This window comes from Haliotis cracherodii, unplaced genomic scaffold (assembly GCF_022045235.1).
Source record: "Haliotis cracherodii isolate W230 unplaced genomic scaffold, xgHalCrac1.p SCAF_29, whole genome shotgun sequence".
NCBI classification, from domain to species: Eukaryota; Metazoa; Mollusca; class Gastropoda; order Lepetellida; family Haliotidae; genus Haliotis; species Haliotis cracherodii.
Genome location: NW_027266285.1, coordinates 4,036,216 through 4,052,165, shown reverse-complemented (window position 1 = coordinate 4,052,165; position 15,950 = coordinate 4,036,216). Strand labels below are relative to the sequence as shown.

Genomic DNA, 15,950 nt, shown 5'->3' with positions numbered 1-15,950 from the left:
CTTCCCAGCGCGTGACACCTTTGTTACACTCTCGGTAGTATGAGAGAGCTCCGCGAACGGGCTATCGCTGCGAGGAGCTTGTTAACGAAGGTGTCAGGCGCTGGGAATATCGTAGACTGGTTCCCGGATCCTCCGCTTGGTGTCGCTGCACTTGTTCCGCTTTCAATCAAAGTTCCAGTCTGTCGCAGGAACGAACGGGAACCAGTCTAGGAATATCGCTGTGAGGAGCTTGGATCACGCCGGATACCTAAGCTGGTTCCCGGTTCCCTATGCGCGTCGTCAACTTGCGCCTATATTGTGATTTTAGAGACGGGGCCTAGCTTACCTGGGAAGCCCAGTACTATGAGGAAATACTTCACGAATGTGGGCTTCGCCGTTGGCGTCTTGTTTAAAGTATGCAACACGTTATTACTGTCACGGGCTGAATTGGAAGGACATTCGATCAATCAGGTAAGAAATGAGAAGTATGTGACTAGAAAAGGATACATTGTAAACATTATAAGGTAAACAATCATGTCCAGTGTTCAGCTGATTAGATGTTTGTGTAGGCATAGTGCGATGTAGGCCAAGATCTAACTAGGCTAATAGTAATAATAAACAAACTCGCAAAAACTCGTCTGCGAATTTGTTTGTTATTTTTATTAGTTACATGACACTGTGGTGTATGTGAAATGCTCTAATGGCTCTTTCACGAAAGATTGCGTGTTGTGCAAGATTACTCAGTCCAGAGACCATAAAATAGAGTCATTATCAGATTTGAGCATTCTCTTGTCCTGTTAGTTATGTTTGCATAATTTCAAAACTGTTGATCAAATATTTATCAGATTTGGCAATGTATTAAGAAAGACTTTGTTCTAACACTAAATACAAATATAAACAACCAACTGTATTTTATGAAAGATTCTGTGCAAAGTTTGGTAAAAGTGTGTGTCCCCAGGTCCAGTCTGCTGTTCAGACCATCCTGGACAACAAGCTGGAGGGTGTGGGCAAAGCAACGCACCTGGGAATACCCAGCTAAATTTGCAGCTAATGACATACTGCTGGCAGTATCAGTGGTTCTCCCAGAAATCGTCTAAATTCGAAGTTCATCCTTCACCTGTTTCCAAAGCAATCTTAATGCTACTGCAGTTGTAAGGAAATGTAAATAATGTTACAGCACCTTTGATCATCGTAGACAACGATTGCTTTGGTGAGCAGAGGTGCAAATTTGTGAATGAATTTGTAGTTAGTTGTAGTAACCTAATTCCTTTTATGGCATATGTGGATCAATCAGATAAAGAAGGAAGTTATGTTATGTGCGTTTGTGACACAATCCACAATTGAAAAATGCACATGTATGTCAACAACTAAGTATTTATTTTATAAGTTATCAGTAAATTTACGGAGTGTCAAAAGAACATGTAATTTTAGTATGTAAGCATTGACAGAAACATTACAGGTATCATAGATTAATTTTGAAAACTAGGAGCACCTTAAGAACAGTACCACAACTTCCCGGAGGACAAACCATAGATCACGTCTCAAAGACAAGCAGCCAGTTTTTGTGAGAATCTGTCAGATGCAAACATGCGCCCTTTGAATTGTTAACCTGACACCTAGCTGACTGAGCTACGTCTACACTGTGAAACTAAGTGCAAATTTAACTAGTCATGCCTACGCCGTTACAAAACTGAAAGAAAAGAGTCGAATAGATGACGGACACTTAAGAAGGTTAGAGGTAAGCACGGTGTCTTGTGAGTTTAGTCTACGGACACTTACGAGTGATTCCGATGCCATTCAGTTATCAATAAGATACCAAGTAGTGAGGAGTGAACCGAAAATGGCTCCAGGCTTCAGATATCAAACTTGCGGGTATGCATGAATGACATGGTATTTAATCATTCGTCAAGTGATTTTTGTAACAGAAAAGTGTTTTAGGGAACCACAAATATTAGATATTAAACCATGTAAACCTTGACATCTAACAGTCATTTCACTATCACAGATATGTTGCATTTCATCATATGAAAAGCGGTATTTTAATTATTTTATGTAACTATTTTGTATGGTGCCAGTATCATGTGGAACACACATCATTAATCTTTATTCATCAAGAGTGCAAATGGTGTTGCTGTCGATCACTTCCGGACTGCACTGCACTTTACCGATCTCTCTAAGTGTGTGTTCAGGCTATACTAAACCAGAATAATACTACCAAGAAAGTATGACTCATAGTTAGGCCGACCTGATTCTACAGAAAAACATTTATTTTCGAGCCGATACACGTTAGTATGCAGTACCTATAATCAGAGCTCAAGATAAGCTTTTGGTGTTGTGGGTATTTTACCCATGCATTTTAAAATCGATGGGTATCAGTAATTCTATCTGGGTATTCAAATTTCTGGTACCCACTAGTTTTTACATATGTGGGTATTTAAGTTAAATATTTAAAAACACTAATCATCTAGTCCCTGCAAACTGGTGTCGTGTGGGTTCGAGAGCTTTGTAGGACTCAAAAATACCACGATACTTCCACAAGAAAGTGTGATGGCAAATGATCATGATGTAACTGTCATCTAGGAGTTTGGCAAGGTTGACGGAATGCCCGTTTATAATTTCAAAATAAGTACTACCAGACCGCCCCCCTAGTGGTTAAAGCCTTCGCTCGTCACGCCGAAGACCCGGGTTCGATTCCTGACATGGGTACAATGTGTGAAGCCCATATCTGGTGTCCCCCGCCGTGATATTGCTGGAATATTGCTAAAAGCGGCGTAAAACCGTACTCACTCACTCATTCGAACATAAAACTACCTACTTTCTTCCATTCTTTAATGCTGTAAAGGCGACATTTCGGTATAGATCCTTATACCATTGTCAAGCAAGACTGAATGAGGAACATAGTAAAGAATATATATGGTAGGTGGAGGATTAACAGCAGATGATTAACAGTAACAACAATTGCATACATGAGTGGGGAACTTGAGTAAGTAATGACAACAGAAGGATAAGACTGTCACAACATGATGGACAGAGAACATAAAGGTGGAAGCCAATGGGACATGAAGCCAACTAAACAGGATACGTTTGTATAGGTATTTTCTATAGCAGTTGCGTTTTTGACTTGATTCAATACATGTACTACAATATTGAAAACCAAACTTTACTTGTTTGAAAAATACACTAAAATATTGGTGTCACCAGGGTCACAGGAACTTTTGTTGTTGAGTACATTACAGACTCTATGATACGTCAGCTCTCTACCAAATGTTCTTAAATGCAGGGATTTCAGCAGGTTTTGCCCCAAAAAGAGGAAAACTCTAGGGGGGTCTAAGGGCATGCGCCCCCAGAATTGTTTTAAACATTTGGTTGGATTTTAAGCAATTTCGTTCAAGTTGGACAACCTTCAAACCAAGAAATGTAATAAGTCTATGGCACAAGTCAATAAGTCAAATAAACAAAGATGGCGGATGTAGTAAAATTTGAAGTTAAATCAGTATTTTTTTAAAAATCAGGCATAGCTTCCGCACACCCAGCTACCGGCCTTGTCTGGGAGCAATACTGCCATAAACTTCAACCCCCGTCCCCCAGACACAAGGACAGCTGTCACAAGCGTGCAATGTCTGACCCTTTACCCATGTTGAACCATATTGAAAAAAACTTACTTTATACTTACCTCGAAAAAAACAAAACAACATTGCAAACATAAGACATTACTACAACATATATCCCCGTGTTTTGTGAAAAACAGGACAAGCCGCGATGGTTGGCCAGAAACACGATTATATTTTTCGGAGAATTTTTTTTAATTGTTTGATTATATTTTTACAAGGAAGATGATTTATTCCGAGGACTACTGTTTTAACAAATGTGATTTTCCGCGTTTCTGCAGAGATTTCACATCCCTGTAAATGATGTATCTCCCAGTGTTGAAAACAACAACATGAACTAAGGGAAGGTATTTTTAAATTTAATTATAAGCTGACAAGGCCACTACCAAACACCTCACTCATTGGCTGGCACTTACAATGATCTCTTTCGACTAGACATTATATACAGGCCTGGATACACAAGTGCTAATATTCATGGCATTATGTGTAGATTGTGTGGATGAAGATGTGAGACAGAGATGGAGATTGTGTGGATGAAGATGTGAGACAGAGATGGAGATTGTGTGGATGAAGATGTGTGACAAAGATGGAGATTGTATGTAGATTGTGTGGACGAAGATGTGTGACAAAGATGGAGATTGTGTGGATGAAGATGTGTGACAAAGACGGAAATTGTATGGATGAAGATGTGTGACAAAGATGGAGATTGTGTGGATGAAGATGTGTGACAAAGATGGAGATTGTGTGGATGAAGATGTGTGACAAAGATGGAGATTGTATGTAGATTGTGTGGATGAAGATGTGTGACAAAGATGGAGATTGTGTGGATGAAGATGTGTGACAAAGATGGAGATTTATGTAGATTGTGTGGATGAAGATGTGTGACAAAGATGGAGATTGTGTGGATGAAGATGTGTGACAAAGATGGAGATTGTAAGTAGATTGTGTGGATGAAGATGTGTGACAAAGATGGAGATTGTGTGGATGAAGATGTGTGACAAAGATGGAGATTTATGTAGATTGTGTGGATGAAGATGTGTGACAAAGATGGAGATTGTGTGGAAGAAGATGTGTGACAAAGATGGAGATTGTGTGGATGAAGATGTGTGACAAAGATTGAGACTGTGGATGAAGATGTGTGACAAAGATGGAGATTGTGTGTAGATTGTCTGGATGAAGATGTGTGACAAAGATGGAGATTGTGTGGATGAAAATGTGTGACAAAGATGGAGATTGTGTGGATGAAGATGTGTGACAAAGATGGAGATTGTGTGGATGAAGATGTGTGACAAAGATGGAGATTGTATGTAGATTGTGTGGATGAAGATGTGTGACAAAGATGGAGATTGTGTGGATGAAGATGTGTGACAAAGATGGAGATTGTGTGTAGATTGTCTGGATGAAGATGTGTGACAAAGATGGAGATTGTGTGGATGAAAATGTGTGACAAAGATGGAGATTGTGTGGATGAAGATGTGTGACAAAGATGGAGATTGTGTGGATGAAGATGTGTGACAAAGATGGAGATTGTATGTAGATTGTGTGGATGAAGATGTGTGACAAAGATGGAGATTGTGTGGATGAAGATGTGTGACAAAGATGGAGATTGTGTGGATGAAGATGTGTGACAAAGATGGAGATTGTGTGGATGAAGATATGTGACAAAGATGGAGATTGTGTGTAGATTGTCTGGATGAAAATGTGTGACAAAGAAGGAGATTGTGTGGATGAAGATGTGTGACAAAGATGTAGATTGTGTGAATGAAGATGTGTGACAAAGATGGAGATTGTGTGGATGAAGATGTGTGACAAAGATGGAGATTGTATGTAGATTGTGTGGATGAAGATGTGTGACAAAGATGGAGATTGTGTGGATGAAGATGTGTGACAAAGATGGAGATTGTATGTAGATTGTGTGGATGAAGATGTGTGACAAAGATGGAGATTGTGTGGATGAAGATGTGTGACAAAGATGGAGATTTATGTAGATTGTGTGGATGAAGATGTGTGACAAAGATAGAGATTGTGTGGAAGAAGATGTGTGACAAAGATGGAGATTGTGTGGATGAAGATGTGTGACAAAGATTGAGACTGTGGATGAAGATGTGTGACAAAGATGGAGATTGTGTGTAGATTGTCTGGATGAAGATGTGTGACAAAGATGGAGATTGTGTGGATGAAAATGTGTGACAAAGATGGAGATTGTGTGGATGAAAATGTGTGACAAAGATGGAGATTGTGTGGATGAAGATGTGTGACAAAGATGGAGATTGTATGTAGATTGTGTGGATGAAGATGTGTGACAAAGATGGAGATTGTGTGGATGAAGATGTGTGACAAAGATGGAGATTGTGTGGATGAAGATGTGTGACAAAGATTGAGATTGTGTGGATGAAGATGTGTGACAAAGATGGAGATTGTGTGGATGAAGATATGTGACAAAGATGGAGAATGTTTGTAGATTGTCTGGATGAAAATGTGTGACAAAGAAGGAGATTGTGTGGATGAAGATGTGTGACAAAGATGTAGATTGTGTGAATGAAGATGTGTGACAAAGATGGAGATTGTGTGGATGAAGATGTGTGACAAAGAGGGAGATTGTGTGGATGAACATGTGTGACAAAGATTGAGATTGTGAGAATGAAGATGTGTGACAAATATGGAGATTGTGTGAATGAAGATGTGTGACAAAGATGGAAATTGTGTAGATGAAGATGTGTGACAAAGATGGAGATTGTATGTAGATTGTGTGGATGAAGATGTGAGACAGAGATGGAGATTGTGTGAATGAAGATGTGTGACAAAGATGGAGATTGTGTGGATGAAGATGTGTGACAAAGAGGGAGATTGTGTGGATGAACATGTGTGACAAAGATTGAGATTGTGAGAATGAAGATGTGTGACAAATATGGAGATTGTGTGAATGAAGATGTGTGACAAAGATGGAAATTGTGTAGATGAAGATGTGTGACAAAGATGGAGATTGTATGTAGATTGTGTGGATGAAGATGTGAGACAGAGATGGAGATTGTGTGGATGAAGATGTGTGACAAAGATGGAGATTGTGTGGATGAAGATGTGTGACAAAGATGGAGATTGTGTGGATGAAGATGTGTGACAAAGATGGAGACTGTGTGGATGAAGATTTGTGACAAAGATGGAGATTGTGTGTAGATTGTCTGGATGAAGATGTGTGACAAAGATGGAGATTGTATGTAGATTGTTTGGATGAAGATGTGTGACAAAGATGGAGATTGTGTGGATGAAGATGTGTGACAAAGATGGAGACTGGATGAAGATGTGTGACAAAGATGGAGATTGTATGTAGATTGTCTGGATGAAGATTTGTGACAAAGATGGAGATTGTGTGTAGATTGTCTGGATGAAGATGTGTGACAAAGATGGAGACTGTAGATGAAGATGTGTGACAAAGATGTAGATTGTCTGGATGAAGACCTGTGACAAAGATAGAGATTGTCTGGATGAAGATGTGTGACAAAGATGGAGATTGTATGTAGATTGTGTGAATGAAGATGTGTTACAAAGATGGAGATTGTGTGGATGAAGATGTGTGACAAAGATGGAGATTGTGTGGATAAACATGTGTGACAAAGATTGAGATTGTGAGAATGAAGATGTGTGACAAAGATGGAGATTGTGTGAATGAAGATGTGTGACAAAGATCGAAATTGTGTAGATGAAGATGTGTGACAAAGATGGAGATTGTATGTAGATTGTGTGGATGAAGATGTGAGACAGAGATGGAGATTGTGTGGATGAAGATGTGTGACAAAGAAGGAGATTGTGTGGATGAAGATGTGTGACAAAGATGGAGATTGTATGAAGATGTGTGGTTGAAGGTGTGTGACAAAGATTGAGATTGTGTGGTTGAAGATGTGTGACAAAGATGTAGATTGTGTGGTTGAAGATGTGTGACTAAGATGGAGATTGTGTGAATGAAGATGTGTGACAAAGATGGAGATTGTATGTAGATTGTGTGGACGAAGATGTGTGACAAAGATTGAGATTATATGTAGATTGTGTGGACGAAGATGTGTGACAAAGATGGAGATTGTGTGAATGAAGATGTGTGACAAAGATGGAGATTGTATGTAGATTGTGTGGATGAAGATGTGTGACAAAGATGGAGATTGTGTGGATGAAGATGTGTGACAAAGATGGAGATTGTGTGAATGAAGATGTGTGACAAAGGTGGAGATTGTGTGAATGAAGATGTGTGACAGAGATGGAGATTGTGTAGATGAAGATGTGTGACAAAGATGGCCTCAATATTTATCCTTGCATCAATATGGGCAGTCAGATACTAAGTATATGATGTGAAGTCTATTACAACTTGCCTGCGTCACAGCAGTTATGTATATGATAATTACCTGAGCAAGAAGAAACATACATCTTCTATACAGTTGTTTTAGTTGTAAGTTTAATCTGACAGCCAATTCTGATGAACATGTGATCACTTAGCTGTATTCGATTCAGCAAATAGTGGTAGATCTTTCTAGGGCCATTGGTCTTGTCTGTGAATCCCTTTCAAACTTGTGCCTTGTTTAAACTACAGGTCATTGTTCTTAAAACTGATGGTTTGAAGTTGTCCAGAAAGTGTTCGTTGTGACTATAGGTTGATCTGTGACACTCGTCCTGCTTGTTTCCGGGACAAAAACACATGTCAAACCTTGATGTGTTATTCATGCCATCAATAAAACAATTATTTTCAGGATGAGACAACCCCACACACATGTGAAGTAACAAGCACTTGTTAGAGGCCCCTTGTCACACCAGCTCAGACCAGCCACCTGGACACATACACCAAGTTGTCAAGCTGTCTTGTTAAAGGTAGGAACTGAAACAAGATATTTCTTCATGTCGGGTCTGGATTTGATATTCATTTTCTTTTCTTTGACATGTTTGATACAGAGAAAGAGTTTATATGGTTTTAACACAAATTCACATATTAGAGCAATGGTATTCCTGCCTGACTACTCCGAATGGACTGTGGTGGTAATGAAGCATGATGGGCAGTATGGATTATCAGCAACAGGTTTAGTGATGACAGCTGTGTGCCAGAAATATGTAATACTACCAGTAACAGGTACAGTGATAGCAGCACACCGTGGCATGTTGCTGCAAAGGTGGTGCAGGGATTACTTTATCATACTCATAGATGATATGTATTGTGAATGAGCATCTTCACCAGATGCATTGGCAAGTCTATACGACAGAACAGTGATTTTCATAATTGTTTGTAACTTGTTCCATTTTGGAAAAGGATTCTTGAAATAATAATCCTAAAAATGTATCAGGTGATGTTTGTATGACATACGTTGCATATGTGGATATACTTGCATGAAGGTAATGTTCACTTTCTTTTGTAGGTGTTGTGCAGATAGGCCGAAGTAATGATGGCGTACTCCTCCATATTGCCGTACACGTGTGTGTATATTGGTATGTCTTGTTTACCTTCTTGTCTGATCTCAGTTTGGTTATGCACAAACATCCACTGTTTATGTATTGTATAAAGATGGAAAGTAAAAAGGAAATGACCAAAATGTGATATGTATCTGATTTGAACCCCTGTATGTGCTCTGGAGAAGTCTCAGGACTATCTGACGATGTAGTGAGCATGATACTGAATCAGGAATGATGTCATGACATGATCATGATGATGCTGTAGCAAGAATGGTGTCATGACAAGATGCTACAGTGGGAATGATGTCATGACAAGATGCTACAGTGGGTATGATGTCATGACAAAATGCTACAGTGGGAATGATGTCATGACAAGATGCTACAGCGTGAATGATGTCATGACATGATCATGATGATGCTGTAGCAAGAATGGTGTCATGACAAGATGCTACAGTGGGAATGATGTCATGACAGGATGCTACAGTGGGAATGATGTCATGACAAGATGCTACAGCGTGAATGATGTCATAACATGATGATGGTGATGCTGTAGCAGGAATGATGTCATGACAAGATGCTACAGTGGGGATGATGTCATGATAAGATGCTACAGTGGGAATGATGTCATGACAAGATGCTACAGCGTGAATGATGTCATAACATGATGATGGTGATGCTGTAGCAGGAATGATGTCATGACAAGATGCTACAGCGTGAATGATGTCATAACATGATGATGGTGATGCTGTAGCAAGAATGGTGTCATGACAAGATGCTACAGTGGGAATCATGTCATGACATGATGGTGCTGTAGCAGGAATGATGTCATGACATGATCATGATAACACCACAGCAGCAATGATGTTATGTGTATGACATAAGACAATGATATTGTACATTTGGGCCATGTATTGAGACCCAACATTGGGGCATCCAGGGCAAGAAGAGAAATCTGGAAATATACTTTTTTGTCATTTGATTCTGTATGTCCAAGTTGTATTCAATCAATCATCTGATCACTAAAATGACTAAATGAAACTAAAAAACTGTAACGAATTTACCTGTTCATTGAAAGAGTTCTGATGTTTTAGTCGACATGTTAAAATTCTCAGTTGTAAATCTTTTATTATCATTGTTCTTTTTTATACAACTTTTTTTCAGATTGTGATGCAAAGGACTTGACTTCTGCTGTATCAAAATGTATGAGCTTTGACAAGGACAGAAATGGTTTGATAAGAGAGTTACAAAATCTATGGACATCCCACACAAACCCAAACCCAGTGATACCATGTCTCTCTGTCAGAAGTGGCTTTGACCTTTTCCTCACAGTTATGAATTTTCCACCACAGTCGGAGATCATAATGTCTGCTATCAACATTCCATCAATGGCTTATATTTTACGGGAACATGGATTAAAGATTGTGCCCCTAGATGTAAACATCGAAGATGTTGCTCCCAAAACGGAAAGGATGACAGATCTACTGACAGACAAAACTGTGGCCATTTTGGTTTCTCACTTGTATGGCAAGATGTTTGACATGGAACCAATCATACATTTTGCCAAGAAACATAAACTTTATGTGGTTGAAGATTGTGCAGAAGCATTTTGCGGCTTCAGTCATATTGGACACCCTGAAAGTGACATCTCACTTTTCAGCTTTGGCGTCATCAAGTTCTATACCTCATTCGGAGGAGGCATAGCTAAAGTGAGAGATCAGGATGTTTACCAGAAAATGTTAGACCTCCACAACTCCTACCCAACTCGAACCAATGGAGAGTATCTCAAGAAGATTCTCAAGTATTCCTTGGTTTACATATTTCTAAACTGTCCAAGTATTATCAAACCTCTTGTTTTCGCATCTCGAAGTCTGGGAATAGATCACAAGAAGAAGGTGATCAAGATGCTGCGAGGGTTTCCAGAGGATATGATGGCCAAGATTCGGCACCGCCCCTCCACAGCGTTATTGGACATGATGCTGGAGAGACAATCTAATTTCTCCATGGCAGAGTTCTGTACACGGCGCCTCAAGGGGGAGTATGTACAGCACCGTCTGCCCGAGGACATTGAGATTGTTGGGGCAGGCCTTGAACACAACAACTATTGGCTGTTTCCTATACTTGTGGTAGGTATGAGAGTGGTGCACAATAGTCAAATAGGATTCTTTGTATCCCAAAACAACTGACAAAGGAATTTGTTTTATGGCTTTACAACTGTTTTTTAATGAAGGGTTTGACATGGGAAACTTTCCTTAGAAATGCACATGACATTGATAACAATAGTAGATTAATAGTGTCACTGGGTCGGAGGGTTAACGGCGAAGTTGCTGAATAATTGTAAATAGCAGTGTATCACTCAACTTTTGACATGCTTCTTTCAGACAAGGTTAGTGACAGTTTAAAGCCATGGAGCATACACTTTGATATCCATGTTGTAATTTCAGGACAATCCTGACAATTTTGTGGAACAACTAAATGCATTTGGTGTCGATGCCTACCGCGGTGCAACACAGCTCAACATTATCGAACCTGAAAACGGCAACTCTACAATGCATCCTGCTGCATCTGTGAACCAGCGCTACCCTCATGAGGCCAAGTATCTCATTGACCATGTTGTGTACCTGCCAGTCAACAAAACTGTGCCTTTCCATGTCCTTGACCAGCTGATCAAGGTCATCAAGATGGCGGTCATGCTTAGCAAGACACAAACTGACTCTCACCAGGTCAAACTGGTATCTAAGCTGTAGGCTGTGATCACAGGATGTGAATGTCTGTTTATTGTTGATGCTTCCTAATATTGTGAAGAAGTCAATTTGTTTGGGGTTTGATGTTTGGGAGTTAGGACCTTGAGAAATATTAGGTATATGTATACACAGCTCAAACATTATGATATATGGTTATGATCTGTCATATTTACACCGTGTAGATAAATAGGTCTTGTTAAGTGGAAGTTACAGCTTTCCTGGAAGAACATAAAGAGATTGATCTTACTGTCAAATCACATTTCTGAATGCTACTTGGCAGAGTCACTAGAATAATTCATGCTAATTGTGAATATTGAGTAAATCAAATTAACCATTCAGAATTTACTTCTTATGCAGACAAGTTTCAAATATTTTGATTAATAGTAACAATAAATTATAATTATTGGAACCGGTTTTGTAAAACCATGATAATAATTCTAATATTAGCTATAAAATAAGCTGTCACTTGCTTTGAGTGTTTACTTTAAACATTCTAAACAATATCTGAGCAAAGGAAATTTGAAGCAGATGTTGTCAAGTGAACAATAAAATACTTCTATATTCAAATAATACATAATTCTCATGAATACCCTACCTCTATTACATCATAGCCATAAATTCCTGTTTATGCTGAGAACCACACTACAAATTTGAATAAATTTTCAACAGACGTCCTCTTCACTGCCAACATATCTAATAGTTGTGAAGGAAACCCTATCCCTCGTCAGAGACGCCACTGCACATGCGCAAGGCGGGAATCACCTCACTTCTTTCCCGTGTGTCCAGATGACAACAAGGAAAATATTTTGTTGCATACATCTGTACACATGATTGCTGTTCCACACTTACAAGCCACACTAGATCATCGCAAGCTTCACTAAAGACAAGCAGTGACCAGTTCTACAAGCAGAGAACAGGGGTATAAGAAGGCAGAAGGCTCTCGTAAGTAATTAGTTGAGAACGTGTTGTGGGATGAGGATTTCATCCCCAAAAGAGACGCCTGTCTGTTCAGGTTGTGGGCAACATCAAATCACTGGTGACCCTCACCCTAGGTGCCTATCATGCAAGAAAAGCAATTGCATGCAAAAATCAAGGTGCAGTTATTGTGAACCTTTGTCCAAGGAGAAGTTTGAGAAACTTTCTAAGGCATGGCTCAATGACCCTGATTATAAAAAGAACACTAGAGCATCAGCAAAATATTCATCTGCTTCCTGTAAAAAAAAGATTAAGTCCGTTGTGACACCTAAAGAAAATAATTTGGGTGACAAGCGAGTGTCGTGTAGGGACGCCTTCTCGCCTTCTGAAGAGAAGAGATCTCGTTGCTCATCCCACTCTCCGAATATAGTTAAGGAACCGATGTACCTTTCAGGTTTTAATGTAACCTGATAAGGTGGATAATCTAGGCTTGGAAGAAGCAACCGATTTCCACGTTTTCCCTTTAACTTAAATGAGTTCACGGAAAAAATAACCAATTCCATGTCTGTAATGATTGACAAACGTATGCAATCAATGTCTCATGAAATCGCATATCTAAAAGAATCCATCGCACAACACAAGATTCAAAAGAGATCTAACGCTGAATATGACAGGGCATCCTCACAAAGCAGACACGCACACAGTCAAGCTGAATCAGATTATTATGAGGACAGTAGGAGAGTCATAAAAAGAGATGGAGAATCTCATAGATCCTCTCCCTACCACGCACATCATAGGGTAGATCGTGAATCACGGACATCGCATCGCAGAGTGCACAGAAATACACACCAGTCACCTTCTAGCCGCTATGATAGATGAGCTGATAACAAAACTCATACAAATCAGGATAGAATTCCCAAGCGTGCGCCATCCCATACCGTCACACAGTCCAGTTATATGGGCGGGGAAAGCGAAGCGGATGTTCACTATCATACAGTTATAGAACACGTGATTCCTGCTCCGTTAGCCATAGATCAGATGGCCGGGATTACTCTACCCCGAGCCATATGTCCTACCCCCAGTGCAGCCTAAGCAAAGGGTGTGGATCTCTCGCTAACACTGGTTCTTCATACACTTTATAATATGTTGCCGGCCTTAAAACCAGATAACAAAGACAAAATGTCTGTCAAACCCTTGTTAGAACGTGCTGGGTATGAAGAACCTGTCAGCAAAACTGAAGAATTTCCCCTGTCTGTCATATATTGATGACATATGACGTCATCAAGAAAATCGAAGCATCATTGAACGCTTCATTGGCGCATAATATCAGACTTGGTATGCCTGCTTCTAATATAAGTGCTTACAAGACACACGATGCCCCTTTCGCACAACAGCCTAGTATTGATGAAGATTTCTATGATCTTGTTAAGAAACCTAACACCAGGATGCACGTTGACATGGCCAAAATCAGGGACTTTGACAACATCAATAAACAGATGATTAATATCAGTTCATATATTAACTGGATTGCAGCTGGAATTCGCCACGTCATTCCCCCGAACAATCACAGCGAAGGTCTTCCCTTAAGACACCCCCATGGAGATGACACTACAGCAGACCGGGTTTATTCACAGCTCACTGGACCATATGCAGGAAGATCTTCAATCAGCACAAGTTTGGATGTCAGCACAGTTCCTGCTCATGCAAAGAAATCATCTGCTACAACAAGTTCATCATATGATTCCAGAGCTGCTAAGAAGGTCCATGCCATCACAGGCTATTACAGACCACAGATATTCAACGGCAGACTGAAGTCAGTGAAGGAAGCCATTGCATCATCAACTGGTCAGAAGTTCAAGAATCCACGATCTCATCCAAGATCCAGAAACGGCCGGCAGATTTCCAGCATCAACAACAGAATCCTAAATCTCGTCATGTGAACTCTGGTTGCGATTCTTTTCGAGCCTCTACATGGAAGGACATATAAACTGACGTCCAAAAGAAACTTTACCAGAGTTTGAAATCACTCTTGCTCAAAAACAATAAAACATACATGCATGAAGTAAAGTGTATTGAGAAAATCAATATATCAACACAATCAACACTGAAAATGACGTCAAAGCCCCCAAAAGTTGGGTGTGGTACAAAACTCGAGCTTTCAGAATCATGGACAATAGGCAGAGTACATAAACAATCGCTCACGTTCAATAACAAGTCAATAGTAGCGTGTGTGACCACCAAATGCCTCAATACAAGCAAAAAATCTTCGACGCACAGAAAAAGTTAGTCGTCTGATGAGGTCACATGGGATTTGACGCCATTCTTCTTGGAGGGCCAAGATCAGTTCTTGCCGGTTGGCTGGAGAGTGTGTTCGTTGCCGAACACGACGATCCATCAAGTCCCAGAGGTGTTCTATGGGGGACATGTCGGGTGAGCATACAGGCCACGGCATGTCGTTGACGTTGTTGGCTGCAAGGAAGTTAGTGACAATTCTGGCTGTATGGGCTCTAGCGTTGTCATGCTGATAAATGACACCACGTGGCTGCTGTTGGAGAAATGGTAGGACAACTGGACGAAGAATGTTATCCATGTAACGCAGAGCTGTCAAGTTTCCGTCAACGATGACCGAGGGTCTCCTCTCCTGCCCACAGATCCCTCCCCACACCATGACACTCCCTCCACCATATGGTACGACCTCCTGCAGGCAACACGCCGCCGTTCATTCACCCCTTCGGCGGTAAACACGTCTTCCATCAGCCCTAAACATACAGAATCAACTTTCGTCAGTGAAGACAACCCTCTGCCAGTCACGTCGTTGCCAACGTCGTACAGTCCGGGCCCATCTCAACCGCAGACGACGATGTTGCGCTGTCAATAGCTGTCCTCTGTATGGTCTAAAAGCCTTGATTCCATGAGCCCTGAGTCTCCTGGCCACTGTCTGTCGACTAACCCTGTGACCTAAGGCATTTGTCGCCGATGACGTCACTGTCAGGAAGCGATTTCGGAGGTGCAAGGTACCGGTCATCATGGGGCGTGGCCACCCTGGGTCTGCCTGTCAACGGTCCGCCCTGTCTGTCTGTAACGTTGCATCAAGTTGGTAATGGCAACACGGGAGCAACCGAAGGTTCGTGCAATATGGGCGTGGGTGGCTCCCATCTGTACCATTCCCAAGGCTCGTTCACATTGTTCGACTGTGAGTCGTAGCATTTCTTTTGTGTTTTTTTAACACTGTTGATGTCTGACTTGCCGTTGCAATCGTTTTATAGCCTTACCCGCACGTGCA

General features: G+C 40.6%; 1 protein-coding gene across 1 annotated transcript; it reads left to right on the top strand.

Moving 5' to 3' along the window:
* The first annotated feature begins 333 nt into the window (after nucleotides 1-333).
* On the top strand, nucleotides 334-12,388 carry LOC139473485 (uncharacterized). The gene is made up of 5 exons (XM_071256086.1): nucleotides 334-450; nucleotides 8,321-8,438; nucleotides 8,978-9,047; nucleotides 10,173-11,134; nucleotides 11,453-12,388. The coding sequence occupies exons 3-5, from the start codon at nucleotides 9,002-9,004 to the stop codon at nucleotides 11,753-11,755; spliced, it is 1,311 nt and encodes a 436-aa protein (XP_071112187.1). The 5' UTR covers nucleotides 334-450; nucleotides 8,321-8,438; nucleotides 8,978-9,001; the 3' UTR covers nucleotides 11,756-12,388.
* Nucleotides 12,389-15,950: the final 3,562 nt, after the last annotated feature.

Bases quoted from the DNA above. Each gene is read 5' to 3' on its own strand.
- LOC139473485 (XM_071256086.1), top strand. From the start codon at position 9,002: ATGATGGCGTACTCCTCCATATTGCCGTACACGTGTGTGTATATTG. The intron at 9,048-10,172 runs GTATGTCTTGTT...ACTTTTTTTCAG, and splicing joins GTACACGTGTGTGTATATTG to ATTGTGATGCAAAGGACTTG. The intron at 11,135-11,452 runs GTAGGTATGAGA...TTGTAATTTCAG, and splicing joins GGCTGTTTCCTATACTTGTG to GACAATCCTGACAATTTTGT.